General features: G+C 42.5%; 1 protein-coding gene across 1 annotated transcript in view; it reads right to left on the bottom strand.

Moving 5' to 3' along the window:
• The window catches only part of C3H6orf118 (chromosome 3 C6orf118 homolog), an 86109-nt gene extending 74573 nt beyond the window's left edge, over positions 1–11536 (bottom strand). The window contains 2 exon segments of the mRNA XM_030195441.1: positions 2764–3560; positions 11474–11536. Of these exon segments, the coding sequence (XP_030051301.1) occupies positions 2764–3465 (702 nt within the window). The 5' untranslated portion in view covers positions 3466–3560; positions 11474–11536.
• Positions 11537–19766: the final 8230 nt, after the last annotated feature.

The following is a 19766-nucleotide window of genomic DNA, read 5'->3' as shown; positions in this document are numbered from 1 at the left end:
GAGGTAGGAATTCATGATATTCTGTTTTAGGATAATATACACTCTCTCCTACCATACACTATCATAAATTTTAATAAAATAGAATGAAAATGACCAACTCATCCTCAATAATCAAAAAGCAGTTAGTGCAATATCAAACCTATAACTGTTTATTTTTTAATTTCCAAGGGTCTTATATGTAGGGGAGATAATTCTATAAAATGGGCACTAAAATTTGTGTGCCAAATACATGTGTAGATGATTAGAATAATATAACAGAGAGAGGGAGCGAAGCACAACAAAAGCCAAAAAACACAACAGCACCGACTTGCTTTTATAAAATACGCTTCAAACAGTCAGGGCCAGCCCAAGGATATGTGTTGCTCTAGGCAAACCATCAGCCATTTGCCCCTGCCCCATATATAGCCCAGCATCTCCCTAGATTGGTCACTGTTGGAAACAGGATAGTAGAAATGATGGACCTTTAGTCTGATCTAGTTTGGCAATTCTTATTTATTTATTGCATTTGTATCCCACATTTTCCCACCTCTTTGCAGGCTCAATGTGGCTTACATGATTAGTGGAAATATATTAGAAAATAGAAATTTAGTATTGCATAAGGATCTTGGGTAACATGATAATGTCCTTACTCCCCAGGTAAGCTGAATAAGTTGCATTGCCAACTTTTGCTGACCCTGTTGCTGAAGGAATGCCTCCTCTTAGGGCCACTCCAAGTACCATAGTCATTGTAGTGGCTGCTTTCTTCCCTTCTTCCTTGGACATGTGCATAACTCTCGCACGCTACAGTTAGAGGCTCACTCTGCTTGCCTTCTTCATGACAAAATTGTAAGCAACATTTACTGTTCTCACATTGCACACAGAAATTTGTATCAAAGACCTAACATTGCCTGGAATGTAAATCTGACCCTTGAAGTTTAAAAAGCATCATGGATATATAAAACAAACCAATTATAAAGTTATACAACTTGTTTTTCCACTTTCATTCCCTTTTCAGACAGGTCGTAGAAGTCAGAATTGAGATGAGGAGTAGCCTAGTGGTTAGTGCAGTGGGCTTTGATCCTGATGAACTGGGTCTGATTCCCACTGTAGCTCCTTGTGACTCTGGGCAAGTCATTTAACTCTCCATTCCGCCAGATACAAAATAAGTACCTATATATAATATGTAAACTGCTTTGACTGTAACTACAGAAAGGTGGTATATCAGGTCCTGTCCCCAATCCCAAAGATGTGCAGGTTAGTACATCTCAAGTTTTATGAGTAGTTTAGAACAGAATCTAGAATCTGCCACCGTAGAATCTCTTTTAAAATACAGGAGAAATGGACATTTATGCACTAAGTCTGTGCAGTACAAACATTAATTTTAGCAAAATAAACGTAGAAAGCAGAAATATTTCAAAGCCAGCACCTAATCGGGTATGTTACACAATTAAAATGGCAACTTCCCCTAATTCCTCCAGTGGAGTGCTGCTCAGTAGCAAATGTTTACCAAATCCTATGTGCTTGGGAGCAAGTTAACTCCCAACATCAATTATTTAGTACATTATTTACCCTATTCCCACCCAAAACATGCCCAAAATTCTTGCCATTTGCACACACTTTCAGAAATATATATCCCAGCTTTGTAAAATGGGAACTTACATGCTTATTTTCGAAAGTGATCGCTGGCGATCTTCCGACATAAATCGGGAGATGGCCAGCGATCTCTCAAAAGCGGCGAAATCGGTATAATTGAAAGCGGCTTTTTTGACAGCATCGCCGCTTTCCCCGTTGCCGCGCCAGCGAAAGTTCAAGGGGGCGTGTCGGCGGTGTAGCGAAGGTGGGACATGGGCGGGCATGGGCGTGGCTACCAAATGGCCGGCTTTCGCGGATAATGGAAAACCAGATGACCACTGAAGGGAATGGGGGATGACCTCCCTGTAGTCCCCCAGTAGTCACCAACCCCCTCCCACACTAAAAAAATAAAAATCTTTTTTTACCAGCCTGTATGCCAGCCTCAAATGTCATACCCAGCTCCCTGACAGCAGTATGCAAGCCCTAGAGCAGTTTTTAATGGGTGCAGTGCACTTCAGCCAGGCAGACCCAGGTCCATCCCCCCCTACCTGTTACACTTGTGGTGCTAAATGTTGAGCCCTCCAACCCCCCCCCCAAACCCCACTGTACCCACATGTAGGTGCCCCCCTTCACCCATAAGGGCTATGGTAATGGTGTAGAGTTGTGGGGAGTGGGTTTGGGGGGGATTTGGGGGGCTCAGCACCCAAGGTAAGGGTGGTATTTGTATATTTTTTTAAACATTTTTGGAAGTGCCCCTTAGAGTGCCCGGTTGCTGTCCTGGCATGTCAGGGGGATCAGTGCACTACAAATGCTGGCTCCTCCCATGACCAAATGCCTTGGATTTCACCGGGTTTAAGATGGCCAGCATTTTGTTCCATTATCGCTGAAAAACAAAAACGGCCATCTGAAACCCGGCGAACTCTGGCATTTGGCTGGGCTAAACTGTATTATCAAAAAAAAAGATGGCCGGCCATCTTTTTCGAAAATACGGTTCCGGCCAGCTGTTGTGCCGCCACCAAAATAGATCCCGGCGACATTCGATTATGCCCCTCTTAGACGTTTATGCACGATAAATGTTTAAGTACCAGTTTATGTACGTTTCAAAAGTGAATAGGGCTTATAAAATGAGGACCATCATTTATCATAAACTATAAACTATCATAGAATTTACTTTCATATTGATTCACAAATTCCTATTACTTGTTTCCTTACCTTCATCAGTTTCTTTTCATGGTCCTCTGCTATTTTATTTCTTGTGATCTCTTTTTCTATCAGGTCTTCCTTTTTAAGATAGTCTTTGTTGAAACTTTTCATTATGTTAAACTGGTCTGTCTTTGTCAAGCCAGCTAGATATGATGGTTGGAAATGATATTCTGCAATACTATCCTTGATGCCAATTCTTCTACCTCCAACAGGCTTGAATTTTAATAACTGTAAGTCAGGCAGCTCAAGCTCATCTTTCAAAACTGGTTCTTTTCTTTTTTCTTTTACGTGCTGTTCACTGTCTTCTGAGCCAGTCTCCTGAAAAAATCCAGGAAACTGTGATTTTAATGGACTAACATGTTTGAGTTTTTTCATTTTAGATTCTCCTCTGCCAAGGGCACGGGGCGTGGCTTCCTTAGAACTGGAAATTAAGCTGCTTTTGATAGCAAAGTCTGCCCATGAATTTTTCATCAACTTGACTTTCTCCTCCAATTTGGGGGGCATTGGAAAGCGGCTCTTTCTTCGACTTCCGCGTATTAACTCCTGCTTACTGCCCCAGAAATTCGTCGGAATCAATACCTGAGGTTTATAAAGATTATTACAGTTTAAGTGGCCTAAGGTGTAAGCATGAATATCATCTTGGTTGGCCTTTTCTATGCCATCTAAAAGCACTTTGAGAGGTACGGGCTTCCGATTCTTGCTTTCATGCATACTGATTGAGTTGATTATAGCTCAGATTTTCATCAAAGGCACTGGTTTAGAAGAAGAAGTAATAAGCATTATTCTGTTTCACATTAGAATCTCATCTAAAACAAAAAAAATACAATATAAAAAAACAAGCTCTAAGATAAATATATAGCATTTCAAGTAATGATCCCAGTACAATGCATACTTTATAAATAAGTGGTTCTTTAATCTATCCTAGAAGACTACAAACCAGTTGGATTTTCTGGGTATCCACAATGAATATGCACGAGATAAGTCTGCATACAATGGAGGCCGTGCATGCAAACCTACCTCATAAATATTCTTTGTGGTTATCCTGAAAACTCAACTGAGGATTACCCAGGATCAGGTTTGGTAGACACTGTCCTAAATAGTCTATAATTCTCTGTATGCTTTTTCAGGACAATTTTCAAACAGCCTGTCTAGAAACAAAGTCCACTAGTACTTTTAAGCATGAACTCTGTACCTAATTTCCAAAGGGAAAGTAAATAAGGACATTCCCTTTGAAAACTGTTCATCAGTACAAAGGACAAACAGACACACCCCCTCCCAACAGAAGAGCCCCCCTGGCCTGGCCAGACCTGACCCCCCACCTCCCAACAGAAGAAACCTCCACTGGTGGTCTAGCACCCCCCTTACTCTGATTCGACCCCCCCCCCAACAGAAGAAATGGCTGCCCCAACCTAGTAGTCTAGTGGCCCCGAACCCCCCCCCCCCCCATATCTTCAAATGGCAAGGAGGGAGTAGCACACCCTCCTCCTTCCAGCACCACCTCCAAAATGGCAGCGCCCTGCCCTGCCCAGTGCATCCTGGGGTGCATTGGGCAGGGGCTTCCCTACCATATAGCAAACAGAGAAAATCAACTTATAGTTCAATTGCTTGGAAAGAATTGTTGCCTTCTTCAAACAGAGTCTCTATCTAGCCAACTCAGAGGCAAGGAGATGGCCAAAACCTCAGCCCAGCTGAGAGGAAAAGCTTCAGTACTCAAAAGGGAAAGTGTGGGAATAATGGGAATCAATTGGTGAAGAATTTTGATGGAATCACAGTAGATTAAGGAGGGATCATCTTCTAGAACAGCTGATGATCACAAAAGCATGCTAGGAAGACTGGGCTCTCTCACACAGCCCCCAGGAGGAGAGAGAGAGGGCTGGCCATGGCCCGGAACTAATAGGAAAAGCTTACAAGGAGTCAATCACAGGAAACTGCAACTAAAGGGGGATACCAGCCACAGTACACAGCGCTATCTATACACAGACAATGCAATTGAATATAACTAATACTCAAACTAAATATACATAACAATGTACTCTGCTACCATGAATATGGGGGCAGAACAAGCTTCATTATCATGGATTTAAATGTGCTATCTGCCTGAGGCTTTGCATGTAGTTAGCTCATGCAAAAATGTGTTTCTAAATTGTGTACAAAAACCAGAACAACCTGTCTCCAAAACCTGCACTTTACTGCGCTGGTCCCAAGGTTAGTAAATACTGATGAAGAACTGGGGAAAAAACTTCCATAATAATCAAAACAGGAAGGGAAGGAGTGGAAGACACCAACTAGTGTTGTTCCAGAAAGACAACCAATGTCAAGTACAGAAATCCAATACTTCCAAAAAGTAAAACTTTTATTCTCCAGAGTACACAAAATGCATGGACAATCTTGGCCCAACAAGCCTTCCTCAGGGGTCTATACTTTGAGTAGCGTAAGGAGATTGGAGAATAATAAATCAAAAATAAACAAAACTCAGCCACCAGCTGTGAAAAACAGCTGTGGAACACACAGCATGAAAATAGTCAGCCGCCAAAGTACAGTGTGTGTCAGGACACTTTTGAGCATGCCAGAACTAATCGTTATTCAAAACGGTTAGTTCTGGCACTCTCAAAAGTGTCCTGACACATACTGGTTGGTGTCTTCCACTCCTTACTTTCCTGTAGTAAAAACTGACTGCACCAGAATCCAGGAGGGCAAATGATTAGAATGAAACTTTAGTTGTAATCCCATCCAAACAGAAGCTTGTGCTACCTCTATGAAATCTGCTATACAGCTCATGGATTTAGATGTGATACAAATATTTTAGTGAACAAAGAACAGATCATCATCTATATAGCAAGATGTCCAGCACAAAGAACACATCCATATGTCAGCATAAATGGAGAAGGGAAAACACAGAATTTCTACAAAATTGTCAATAAAATTTAAATAAAGCACTCTTTTTTATAGATTTGGAAGCTAGGGTACTTTTTTCTGAATGTGACCCTAGTGTCACAGAAGCCCTTACAACTGAAGGTGAAATTTCTCTTTCATGCCTTTTAAAGGATGAGACTGTCCTGGAAGCAGCATAAAAGCCTAGGATTGCTCTAGCTGGATCCCCATGGGAGGAGTTAGGTGACTTCCTTACGTAAGGCCCAGTTTTGGAAAGAAATGGTCTTTTGCCTATTTTCTGCTTTCCTATCAAGTAGGCTGGACCAGAAGGCAAGAAGCCTCATGCCTGCAGGGTGGGTCTTGAAGAACTATCCATGATCAGAGCAAAGAAAAAGTAAGGCCCTCATAAGACACCCCCCTTAATGGAAGGGGTTTTATTCAGAAACAGACGGGAAAGAAGAAATCTTTGGTTAAAGAGTGATTTTGGAAAGTAGATTATTCTCTGTGGATGAGGTAAATTGTTTGGGAAAGAAAGTAAGCATTCTAACTAACATTCTGTTCGGGCAGTAAGCAACCTTGTGAGTGAAATGTACCCATTTGAATATTGTTACATCACTGAGCTAAGAGGGGAGGTAAACAGTACAATATGTGAATTGTTTACTGGGCGAAAAGTCCAGATAACAAACAGGTAGACAATCTACAAGATCCAGAATAAACGACAAAACAGCAGATCATAGAAGTAAAAAACAAAACTATTCAAAATTTATTCACCACATATAAAATAATAAATAGTTAAAAAGCCCGACAAGCCATGTTTCGCCCTGCCAAGGGCTTTGTCAAAGGCTGTTAAAAAGTCCCAGAGGTGTAGTCAAAGAATATCACCTACTGGTCAAAGCTTCTTCTCCATTTAGCAGCAGTTTACTAGAAGACAATGCAGACAAATAGTCCACATTCACACCCCCCCCCCCCCCCCCCCCCCCCCCCAGGATGATTATCCATTCAAGGTGATAAATAAAGTTGAGGTTAATAATGAATACACACTAAGTAAAGGTATCAAACTGATTATAGGATCAAGGAAACTCTTCTCCAAATTATAAGTGGGGTAAACTAACTGTGACCTTCCCCTGGACTTCAGATTCAGTTTCAAGTTTATCGGTATACAGCAGTGGTTCCCAAACCTGGTCCTGGAGGCACTCCAGCCAGTCAGGTTTTCAAGATATCCACAATGAATATTGGGGACCACTAGTATACAGAAATCTTATTTAGAGTCTCTGGCTTGTGGCCTTTAGGCTGAAAGGCAGATTTCCTTCTATTGGGGAAAATCTGGTACTGCAGGTCACAGGTTCTGAAAGGCTGGAATCAGAGAGCGAAAGAGCTGTAAACCTGGCAGGGAAGGGACCCCTTAAGGTGCTTCCAGAAGACAGCAGACTGGCCCACCAGGATGAAGAAGAGGCTCAGCAGCCCTTGGGAACATGCTCAGAGAAGGAAGAGAGGCTTCTGGGAGTGAAATCAGCACTCAGAGCTGTCCAGCCTGCCACCAGTCCAGAGTGTTCCAGTAGGAGGGTGAGATTGGGGGGGGGGGGGGGGGGGGAACTGACATAGCTAATACTACCACTCCAATAAAACAAAACTTAATCAAAGGATTAAACCTTTTACATAGCAAGGAGATAACAGGGTTCAAGAGCACTGTTTAAAAGTGGTTTAGTAGTTTGCTTATTGAGCACCATTCAATCACAAAACTTAAATTGATTATCACAAATACTTCTCATTAGCAAATGTCATAAGTACATAAGTATTGCCATACTGGGAAAGACCAAAGGTCCATCGAGCCCAGCATCCTGTTTCCAACAGTGGCCAATCCAGGTCACAAATACCTGGCAAGATCCCCAAAAAGTACAAAACATTTTATACTGCTTATCCCAGAAATAGGGGATTTTTCCCAAGTCCATTTAATAACGGTCTATGGACTTTTCCTTTAGGAAGCCGTCCAAACATTTTTAAAACTCCGCTAAGCTAACCACCTTTACCACATTCTCTGGCAACGAATTCCAGAGTTTAATTACACGTTGAGTGAAGAAATATTTGCTCTGATTCATTTTAAATTTACTATATTGTAGCTTCATTGCATGCCCCCTAGTCCTAGTATTTTTGGAAAGCGTAAACAAACGCTTCACATCTACCCGTTCAACTCCACTCCTTATTTTATAGACCTCTATCATATCTCCCCTCAGCTGCCTTTTCTCCAAGCTGAAGAGCCCTAGCCGCTTTAGCCTTTCCTCATAGGGAAGTCATCCCATCCCCTTTATCATTTTCGTCGCTCTTCTCTGCACCTTTTCTAATTCCACTATATCTTTTTTGAGATGCAGCGACCAGAATTGAACACAATATTCCAGGTGCGGTCGCACCATGGAGCGATACAAAGGCATTATAACATTATCATTTTTGTTTTCCATTCCTTTCCTAATAATACCTAACATTCTATTTGCTTTGTTAGCCGCAGCAGCACACTGAGCAGAATGTTTCAACTTATCATCAACAATGACACCTAGATCCTTTTTTTGGTCCATGACTCCTAACATGGAACCTTGCATGACATAGCTATAGTTCGGGTTCCTCTTTCCCACATGCATCACTTTGCATTTGCTCACAGTAAACGTCATCTGCCATTTGGATGCCCAGTCTCCCAGTCTCGTGAGGTCGTCTTGCAATTTTTCACAATCTTCTTGCGATTTAACAACTTTGAATAACTTTGTGTCACCAGCAAATTTAATTACCTCACTAATTACTCCCATCTCTAGATTTATAAATATGTTAAAAAGCAGCAGTCCCAGCACAGACCCCTGGGGAACCCCACTATCTACCCTTCTCCATTGAGAATACTGACAATTTAACCCTATTCTCTGTTTTCTATCCTTTAACCAGCTCATAATCCGCAATAGTACACTACCTCTTATCCCATTACTCTCCAATTTCTTCTAGAGTCTTTCATGAGGTACTTTGTCAAACGCCTTTTGAAAATCAAGATACACAATATCAACCGTCTCACCTTTATCTTTGTCCTTCCTTTCCTTCATGGGACCTCGTGTGAGAGAAGCCGGAGGCAGAGAGGTCAGCGATCAGGAGGCTGGTCCAAACGATACCACACCACTAACGCCGTTGGCATGTGGGCATGCCTGGTCGGCTAAAACAGCTCAGGCTTGTTACAAATGAACCAACAATGGCGAACGACAACATGGATCAAGCAACACACAGGTTTGTTGCTTGATTTGAGTGTATGGCAATGACGGCTGAGTGGGGGAGTAGAAATAGAAATAAACCTAAAACTCTAGAGTGGACTAAACAGGCTCACTCCCACCCCAGTCCATTAAACCTTCCTGATAATGATTTAAGTGTATGGCATTGACGGCTGCGCGGGGCAGTGAAAGCAGAAATCAACCAAAAGTAACTAAACAGGCTCACTTCCACTCCAGTTTATAGGTTTGCTTGCTGTGCTATGAGTGTACACCAATGACGGCTGCGCAGGGCAATGGAAACATAGATTAACCAAATGGCTTCTTTGCTTACAGCGGACTAGATAGGCTCACCTCCACTCCAGTCTATTAAACCTACTACAAGATTCGCCAACTTATAGGTTTACGTGCTGTGCTTTGAAAGAACGTCAAAGACAGCTGCGCGAGACAGTGGAACCAGAGATAACCAAATGACTTCCTTGTTTACAGTGGACTAGATAGGCTCACTTCCACTCCAGACTACTAAACCTCCTTAAGATTCACCAGTAAATAGGAGAATAGAGAACCACAGTGCTGGGTTATGATTAGAGATCACTGCATACTGTAAGCAGCACTGGCCGTCATATAAGTAAGCGCAAGATTCGTCACTAAACTTTTATTATCCCAAGAATGCCAGATCCCGCTAAGTCACGCACCTGTGACATAAAGCTACCATCGCACGACAGAGGCCTCGCAACTTTTAAGGAGGACAAGATTGCTACGCAAATAAGAAGTTCTGGGAGAATATTCCTCAATGTTCAATTACAGCAATACTCTTTTATAAAAACAATACAGCAATAGCCTTCTTTTAAAAACAATTGAATTGACACCAGAATGAACACCGCCAAACTGCTCCTAGCAATTTACTCCTTATCCCTAAGTAAGGACGCCCATCTCCAGATTTGTGTCAAAAGATGGGCGCCCTTCTCTTTCGAAAATAAACCTGCTAATGATTCAAACCCAATCTGACATTTAGAGATTTAAAGAGGGGCAGTCTACCCTAATTAAAGAAAATTTGCTGTTACACAGGAAAATTGAAAATGTGAAAAATCATCACAGATTGACAATAGTGTATTTTATTAATTTTCCTAATTTACCAGCTATTGCCTCCCTTATTACTTTTAAAAGGTATCTTGCTGAGATAACAGAACAATCTTACCCCCTGGTGTTCAGAATATATTACTTGTTACCTTATGCTAAGAAATCTTCTGAAACAGCCAATAGCGGAGGGGTCAGAGGCACCATGTGATAATCTGAATTTGACATAGACTATAGAATATGAAACTATTGGAATGTATACAGCTCTTTTAATCGTGGACTTTTTTTTTTTTTACAACCAGATCAACATTGGGTTTTGAGGTTGTTTTTTCATCATAGACAAGAAGATTTTTTGAATCATATGTTTAGAATGTTTCCTGGAATTTCCAGACAAACTCAACAATGGCGTCAATCTTTCCTGAAGCAGTGTTCACGTGTTTTGCAGTTAGGGGTATATTTTGCCTTAATTTCTCCTGTAAGTGTGTGATAAAGTTGCAGTCAGTTAAATATATTTTGTTTGAACCATCTCACTTAGTGACTTTCTTGGACTCTGCTGGTTTCTGCTCCACTTCACTGGTGCCAGGACCAATGTAGAAGTGCTTAGCTTGGTATTGTCTTCCTGCTTTTTCCCCCCTTTTGTTTCTTTCTTTGACTTGTGCCTTGTTCCCCTCCCCTGCCTTTTGTGGACTTCAGATAAGATTATCACTTTAATGATTTCCTCATTTCTATGTATTTAATGTGGAGAGGATTATGATTTTTATTCCTGTTTTTGTTTCTTTAATGAATGTAAAAGTCTCTCTGATGTGATATAGTTTCTTTTCAGATCGAGTTTTCTTGTAAAATTGTAAGTAAAAATTAAAAAAAAAAAAAAGATGTCATCAGAAGCAAATGGTAGTACTCAGGGTTTGTGTGATTTCAAGACAGGAGGATGAAAATGCAGCATGGGCAGGCAACCCCAGGCTGAGGTAGCAAAGGAACCACTTTTTCCCTTGTGGTAATGGACAAGAAGACCAGGAGGAAAGGAAAGGGGAAGAGATGAGGAATGCAATAGTAAAGGCGGAGGGCAAAAGGGAAGCAATGAAGGGAATGAGGAGATGGGAGAGGAGAAGACAGGAGAAGAGTGAAAGGGGAGAAGGGTGCCGGCAAATGGAAAAAAGCAGAAGAGCAGGTGGAAGGAGCTTCAAAAGTAAAATAATGATTATTTGACTGCAAACCTTTTACAGCTTTAAGGAAGATTTATTAAAAGGCCTAAACATTAGCTTAGTTTTCTATAAACATTAAAAGTGTTCAAAAATTCTATTCTGGAACAAACGTTCCCCTCTATTGCCTGCAAGACTATAAGCCTTCAGCAAATAAGTATAGAAAGCTTATGTAATTTACTTTCAGTGCGATGCGTCTGGCAATAATAGTAGGAGGCACAGCAGTCTTTATTTACCCTGCCAGTGCATTAAGTTATCACTGTCTGAATACCTAATAAGCATCATTAAACAGTTCACAATATCACACACCAGAGTCTGTGCAATGCTGCAGATCACACTTACTTAACTGCAGGTTCATGGCCTTTACGTCTTCACTCTCTGCACTGTGTTGTGACCAGATTCCAGTGCCGGTTACCAAGGATACCAAGCCAACACACAGGCTCCGCCCACTCTCCTCCCACCACTGCCTGCTACACTATCTGGAGCTTAGACATTAGCTTCACCCTGCTGGGATAAGGATGAGGGTCTCAAATAGATTTAACGCTGCTGTCTGCAGAGAAACTGACTTGCCATGGGCCCGATGATAACTTAATAGCACTTTCCTTCAAATAACCTAGCTTGAACAGCTCAGAACTACCAGTGAAAAAACAGTGCAAGGGCTGTAATTGGAACTGAGCAAATTGAAGTGCATTTTAAAGAGACATAACTAACTTTATTTGTTGTAAACGGGGTGCAAAAATAATCATTTGAAAAGAACTATCTTGGAGAAGTGGGTGTCGGGTACTCAAGAGCCCGACATTTTCAGTGTGCTGAGCATTCACCCCCAGATTCTATATATGATGCTCAAGTTTGCACATGATCCTGAAATTCGTACACAAATAACTTAGGTAACGAGTTATTAACAAATCAATAATTGACTGTTAACAAGCAATTACTACTACTACTACTTAACATTTCTAAAGCACTACTAGGGTATAAGTTTAGATTTACATGAGAATCTAGCTACAGGATTCTATAAAGACCTATGCCCAAGTACTCTTATGCACAACCCAAAAAGGGGATTAAACATGGGATGGTCAGGGGCGGTTCAGGGGTGTTCACAAAAGAAGCGCACAGTGTTACAGAATTCCAGGGATACATACCATCTTGGGCACCAGGATTTACACTTGGTTTCAGTTGGTGTAAGTACCTGAGCCTAAAAACGGGCATGGGAATCCCCACTAGGCATTATTGTATAAGGGCAATCATCTGTAGCGCCTTTTAGAGAATAATAGCGCTGAGCACTGGTTTTTCACAGCACCTATTTTTTAACACCATGTACTAAATCCAGCCCTCAGTGAGTAAGTCAAAAGAATGGATTGTATGATCCTGACTCCAGTTCACATTGAAATAACAAAGAAATGAGCTGGCATTTCAGTTTGACAGTGTCATTTACCAAGCATGTTCAGGCCCTTTTCCTCATCATGTGGAGAGGGTCTGCCGGAGCAGCTCTGTGGGTGCTGGGAGGGAATGAGTACAGAGACGAACCTGAATGAAGAAGTCAAATGATGAAACTGACATGGAGACTTAAGAACAGAGATGAGAGAGAGAAAAGAGAACTCTGGAAAAAATATAAGAACATGAGGCCAGGGCAATTTTTAAATAACCTGCAGGATGCAAAATGCACAGGTGCTTTTAATATGCATACTTTTTGGAATTTTTCAAAAAAAGACTACCTATGCTGTTTCTGTTTGAAAAACTGGCAAGTATAAAGCACATGCACCAAAAAGTGTGAGCATACTTTGCACCTGATATTTGTGAAAGTGACTAAGCCGAGGCAAAATAACACAACTGCTATTATCCTACCCTGACCTCTTAAATGCCAGCAGGACTGGCTCTATTTCTCTGGTACCAGTACTCATGTACTTTTAGCTGCATTGGAGAAGGGTGATGTTCAATCAGGCTTTTCTCCCTGGATAAATGCTTTTAAAATTCAGCTTCCTATAGAGAAAGTTTAGAAAGCTTTTTCACAGTAAAGCCTGTTTAACACACATGTAAATTATGTACGCAGAAAATGTGTGCCTACTTTTCACACTAATACAGGGCTAAATTTAAAACTCTATGTCTGATTTTCAAGGCCCTTAAAGGAAATGGCCCCAAGCAGGGGCGTATCTGCGTGGGGCCACAGGGGCCTGGGCCCCCGCAGATTTCGCCCTGGACCCCCCTACCACCGACCATCGCCACCAACCCGTCGCCGATCTTTGCTGGCAGGGGACCCCAAGCCCCCGCCAGCCGAAGTCCTCTCTTCCATGCAGGATGCAAGTTGCAATGCTTCCTGTTCTTCTGAGTCTGACGTCCTGCACGTACAACGTGCAGGACGTCAGACTCAGAATTTGGAACTCAGTCTGACGTCCTGCGCGTTGTACGTGCAGGACGTCAGACTCAGAAGAACAGGAAGCATTGCAACTTGCAGCCTGCATGGAAGAGAGGACCTCGGCTGGTGGGGGGTTGGGGTCCCCCGCCAGCAAAGGTAAGTGACAGCAGCGGGGGAGGGTTGGCGGTGGCGGGAGGGGGTGGAGAGTGTCATTGGTGGTGAGGGGGGGTCTGGCAGTGGCGGGGGGGGGATCGGTGGCGCCGGGGGGGGGGGGGGCTAAAATGTGCCCCCTTCCTCTGGCTCTGGCCCCCCTTACCGCCAGAGTCCAGATACGCCCCTGGCCCCAAGTACTTGAAGAACAGGATGACCCTCTCGAAGGACACTAAGGTGCTCCCAAGGGATATCCCTAATCACACCCTTTCCAAAAGAAATTACATGATGTGATACTCACAAAAGACTATTTCTACTTCAGGAAGCAGGTGAATGCTTGGCTCTTCAACCAGGCCTTTAATGGAAGAAGTAACTAACTTCTTAGTCTCACACCCACAAGTAGTGACAGAGGTTGCACATACTTCAGCAGGATATGTTTATCCATTCCTACCCTGAGATAACATTTAATCATCTCTCTGACCTCATGTGCAACTTTCTTTAAATTAGTCACCTTATTTTCTAAATCCTCTTACTCTCTTACTTATCTATATGTTCCATCTTTGCTTATACTCTACATTTTCTATTACAATGTTCTATTATATACTGTGTTGACGTTGTAAGTAGTATACTATGCCATACTTTGTATTGTTATTTGAATATTTTTCTGTAATTGTCTATTGCTTAAGTTTGATTTATTCTTACACCGCCTTGAGTGAATTCTTTCAAAAAGGCGGTAAATAAATCCTAGTAAATAAATAAATGTGTTTCCAAGGGTATAGATTGGAGAGAACAGAAATGGGTGTGATAAATGCTCGTACGATGAAATACACAGGTACACACATAGGGCCGGATTTAGCAAATGGCACCGAAAAGTGGGCGACGAGAAAGAAAGCAGATCTCAAATGAAGTCCTCCAAAGATCATTTTTTATTAAAAATAATTACCGACGTGGTCCACATTTGGCCCACTCAGGGCTGCCTCAGGGTTATGAACTAAAATATAAACATACAAGATATATAAAAATTATATTACAAAATGCATAAAAATGTGAGGGATCCAGGCAAAAAATAGTGTGCTCTAACCACAAAGAAAAATCCACTGTGTAAAACACAATGCAAATGCAATCAAGAGAACGTCAGAATTAAGGTGTGTGTTCATGTGTTGACCTTGAGGTGATGAAACCTTTTATCCAATTGATGATATTTCCACCAATTCCAAGTTTGTCCAGTAGTTTGGTTAGAATTTTATGACCTACCATGTCAAATGCACTGGATAAATTGAATTGTAGAAGGAGGATGTTGTTTCCGAATGCGAGCTCTTGTTTGAATTTGGATATTAGGGTGAGTAGGAAGGTTTCTGTACTGTGGGCTGGACGGAAACCCGACTGCGACTCATGTAGGATGGAGAATTTTTGTATATAGTCGTTGATTTGAGAGGTCACCCTGTTTTCCAACAATTTAATTAGTAGTGGAATGGAGGCGACAGGGCAGTAGTTGGTGACATCACTCGCTGGTTTCTTGGGATTTTTAGGTATTGGTGTGAGTAGTATGTTGCCATGTTCAGTAGGGAATGAACCTTGCTGTAGCAGGAAGTTTAGGTGGGAGGTAAGATCTATGATAAAGCGTTCTGGGGCATCTTTCATTAGGTAGTTGGGGCATGGGTCTAGATGGCAGTGAGATTTGGAGAGTTTGGTGATCGCCACAGAAACTTCTTTAGTGGTGAGGAGGCTGGAATTTCGTCTCTACAGGGGTCCAGTTCATCAAGAAAGGAATCGATATTGTACTGTCCTGGGGAATCATACTGCAAAGGTTGGTAATTTTGTCGTTGAAGTATTTGGCCAGCTGGTTAGCAGATGAGCAGTTTGAGAATGATGTTGTGACTGGGTTGGTATTAAGAAGACTCTTTATGAACTGATATTGTTTTTTTTAAATGGGAGAGTTAGAATATATTGCACTAAATGAAAAATTAGATATAATAGGCATCTCTGAGACCTGGTGGAAGGAGGATAACCAGTGGGACACTGTCATACTGGGGTACAAATTATATCGTAGTGATAGGGTGGATCAAATTGGTGGAGGGGTAGCATTGTATGTTAAGGAGGGCCTTGAATCAAATAGATTGAAAATTCTGCAGGAAACAAAACACATCTTGGAATCCCTATGGATTGAAATGCCATGTATAAAGGGGGAAAGGATAGTGAGAAGTGTACTACCATCCACCTGGCCAGGATGAACAAACGGATGTAGAAATGTTATCGGAAATTAGGAGGGCTAACAAACTGGGCAACACAATAATAATGGGTGATTTCAATTACCCTGATAGTGACTGGGTAAATGTAACATCAGGGCATGCTAGGGAGGTAAAATTCCTTGACGAAATCAAGGACTCCTTTATGGAGCAGCTGGTACAGGAGCCGACAAGAGAAGGAAAAATTCTAGACCTAGTGAAGCGCATGATCTGGTGTGGGAGGTAATGGTGCTGGGGCCGCTTGATAACAGTGATCATAATATGATCAGATTTGATATTAGCTTTTGAGTAAGTATACACAGGAAATCCAATATGTTAGCTCCGACAAAATATCCATGGGCATGAACATCCTAACCTCTTGGGCCAACGCCTTTATGATGAAACTGAACAAAGATGCCTAATCCTCTCATCTCAACACTCCAAGCTCCTCCCATCCAATCCTAACACCTCTGACATCACAATCCCCATTTCTGACAACCTGAAAATCCTTGGAGTGACACTAGACAACCACCTTTCGCTCGAGAATCACGCTACATCCACTACAAAGAAAATGTTCAATATGATGTTGTTATGATTGGGGTCAGAACCCCTCTCAAACTTACCTCTTTCCTGGGGGTCAGCTTCTTAGCTGGCTTCTGTTTCTTTTCTCTTTCCTTTCTGAGCTGGCTCTGTCTCTCTGTGCTGGCAGCTTCCAGCAGCATGGGGCTAATTGTCTCTTCACTGCAGCTGTGGGTGTAGTCTGAGTTGCTCTAACTCTCTTTGGGTGTACTGGCTTCAAGTGTTTCACGGTGTTGCATTGATGTGGGTTGGGCCTCTCGGGGTTTGAATGTGTTCTGCCTGGCTCTAGGGAGAGTGACATCATCTGGGAGGGCCTTGATAAGGAAGTGGGTTCTTTCCTTCAGGGCCTTCGCAACGTTTGCTTCTGGCTACTTGCTTTAGGTCCAGGTTAGTTTAGTGCAGTGTGCACTTGTGACTTGTGTGTTTGTCTTCCCTGTTTTTCCCTTTTGTTACGGTGTGTAGCACTGCTGTTAGTGCAGTGCTGGAGTTTGGTGCTGGGTAGGGTTACCATATGGCTCCAGAAAAAGGAGGACGGATTGAGTCAGCCGGGTTTTACTTTCATTGCTTTCAATGGAAGTAATTGAGCCAGCCGGGTTTTACTTCCATTGCTTGGAAAGCAATGGAAGTAAAACCCGGCTGGCTCAATCCGTCCTCCTTTTTCTGGAGCCATATGGTAACCCTAGTGCTGGGAGCTCCCTTGTGAGTAAGTGTTTAGGAAGCACCTTTTGTTGTTGGGGTATTTGGCTTTCCTGCTTGTTTCCTTGTGCTTGCCCCACTTTTCCTCATGACCTGTGGTTAGCTGCTGTAGCTTGGTGCTTAGGAAGTACCAGTGTTAAGGTCTGGCATTTGTCTTCCCTTCCTTTTCCCTTGTGGTTTCCCTGCACTTCTGTTAGTGTAGGGCGTAGGGGCACCCCTGTTAGTTTCTGTTGGGAGCACTGCTGTTAGTGGAGGGCTTAGGAGCTTTTCTGGTCACTTTAGGAGTTAGGTGCACTTCAGTTACAGCTTGTTCTAGTCCTGATCCCTGTGTCGTCCAGTAAGTCCTGCCGGCTACTCGAACCCATGAGCTCAACTCTTGGGGGGCTTAGTAGCTAAGTGTAGGTGAAGCTGTGTGGACCAGTCCAGTGTGCTCCAGTCCCGTGTTCCAGTCCTGTGTCCTCCAGTCCGGGGGACCAGTCCAGTGTGCTCCAGTCCAGTGTGTTCCGGTCCGGTGTGTGTTCCAGTCCGGGGGATTGCAGTCCAGTGTTCCAGTCCTGTGTTCCCCAGTCTGGGGGATTCCAGTCCATGTGTTCCGGTTCGCTGGGCAGTGCCTGCAGTCCCTGCCAGTGTGCTTACCCAGTGTTGGTTGGTGGGTTTTGCCTGCTGCTGTCGCTCCTCGTCAGCAGCCCAAGGGCTCACGTTTGCTCCAGAGCCCAGCCCCGCGGGCTCTGAACCTGAGAACCTGACAGATGTGGATACTGAAACGCGTAAAACCCTATCTACCCCTGAAAACATTCCAGAACTTGGTGCAATCCATGGTACTTATGCATGTCGACTATGCAACAGTATTTTCTTAGGCTGCAAGGCCTATATCCTGAAAAAGCTTCAGATTGCCCAAAATACAGCAGCGAGACTCATCTTTGGCAAATCAAGTTTTGAGAGCGCAACTCCTCTCCGTGCAAAACTTCACTGGCTCCCTGTCAAAGAGCAAATCAATTTCAAGATCCACACATTAATCCACAAGATTATCCACGGTGAATCCCCGGACTGTATGCTAAATCTGATTGACCTCCCAACAAGAAACATGGCTGAATCTTAGCGAAACTACCTCAGTCTGCACTACCCCAACTGTAAAGGACTCAAGTACAAAACATATTATGGATCCAATTTCTCCTTTCTAAGCAGCCAACTCTGGAATGCCCTCCCCAGACCCATTCGATCAATCCATGACCATCTACCCTTCCGGAAAGCACTAAAAACCCATTTATTCAAGCAAGCCTATCCAAATGACCCAAACTAATGAACCCATCTACTTAACAAATACCAAGAGACAATGATATTGACCCAATCTACACCTCCCACCTTAATCCATTCTCCACTACCTATCTCTACTAACTTGTCTATTCTACTACTGGGCTATACTTAATCTATACTCTCTCTACAATGTATTCCCTATTACTGTGTAAGCCGCATTGAACCTGCTTTGAGTGGGAAAGTGCTGGATACAAATGTAATAAATAAATAAATATTTCTTAGGCTTCTGGCATTCGCATATAGACATTTCATACTATGTTTGCTGTTCCTATTTACATCATGCTTAGTACTTGATAGTATTAATTTGCAATCTTTTGTCTGATTTTTATTTTTATTTAAGGACACCTGATCTACTATGGTCTCTTTTGCAACCTCACTATCAGGATACCCTATCTTCCCTATTTTGGTGATATCTTTGAAAGATACCTTATTTCAAACCATCCGAAAAAAAGATAGCATTAGAAGCAAAAAAGCATAGTAAAAAATTTTTTTGGTATATTAAAAGCAGGAAGCCAGCAAAAGAATCGGTTGGGCTGCTGGATGACCGAGGGGTAAAAGGGACGATCAAGGAAGACAAAGACATAGCGGAGAGATTGAATGAATTCTTTGCTTCTGTCTTCACCAAGTAAGATTTGGGTGGGATACCGGTGTCGGAAATGATATTTCAAGCAGATGAGTCGGAGAAACTTACTGACTTCACGGTAAACCTGGAAGACGTAATGTGGCAGTTCAGCAAACTGAAAAGTAGCAAATCTCCTGGACCGGATGGTATTCATCCTAGAGTACTGATAGAACTGAAAAATGAGCTTGCGGAGCTACTGCTAGTGATATGTAATTTATCCTTAAAATCGAGCGTGGTACCGGAAGATTGGAGGATGGCCAATGTAACGCCCATTTTTAAAAAAGGTTCCAGGGGAGATCCGGGAAATTATAGACTGGTGAGTCTGACATTGGTGCCGGGGAAAATGGTAGAGGCTATTATTAAAAACAAAATTACAGAGCACATCCGAGGACATGGATTACTGAGACCGAGTCAGCACGGCTTTTTGTGAGGAAATCTTGCCTGACCAATTTACTTCAATTCTTTGAAGGAGTAAACAAACATGTCGACAAAGGGGAGCCGGTTGATATTGTGTATCTGGATTTTCAAAAGGAGTTTGACAAGGTATCTCACGAAAGACTACAGAGGAAATTGGAGGGTCATGGGATAGGAGGAAAAGTCCTATTGTGGATTAAAAACTGGTTGAAGGATAGGAAACAGAGAGTGGGGTTAAATGGGCAGTATTCACAATGGAGAAGGGTAGTTAGTGGGGTTCCT

Source organism: Microcaecilia unicolor, chromosome 3 (assembly GCF_901765095.1).
Source record: "Microcaecilia unicolor chromosome 3, aMicUni1.1, whole genome shotgun sequence".
NCBI classification, from domain to species: Eukaryota; Metazoa; Chordata; class Amphibia; order Gymnophiona; family Siphonopidae; genus Microcaecilia; species Microcaecilia unicolor.
This window is presented reverse-complemented; position numbering and strand designations above follow the sequence as displayed.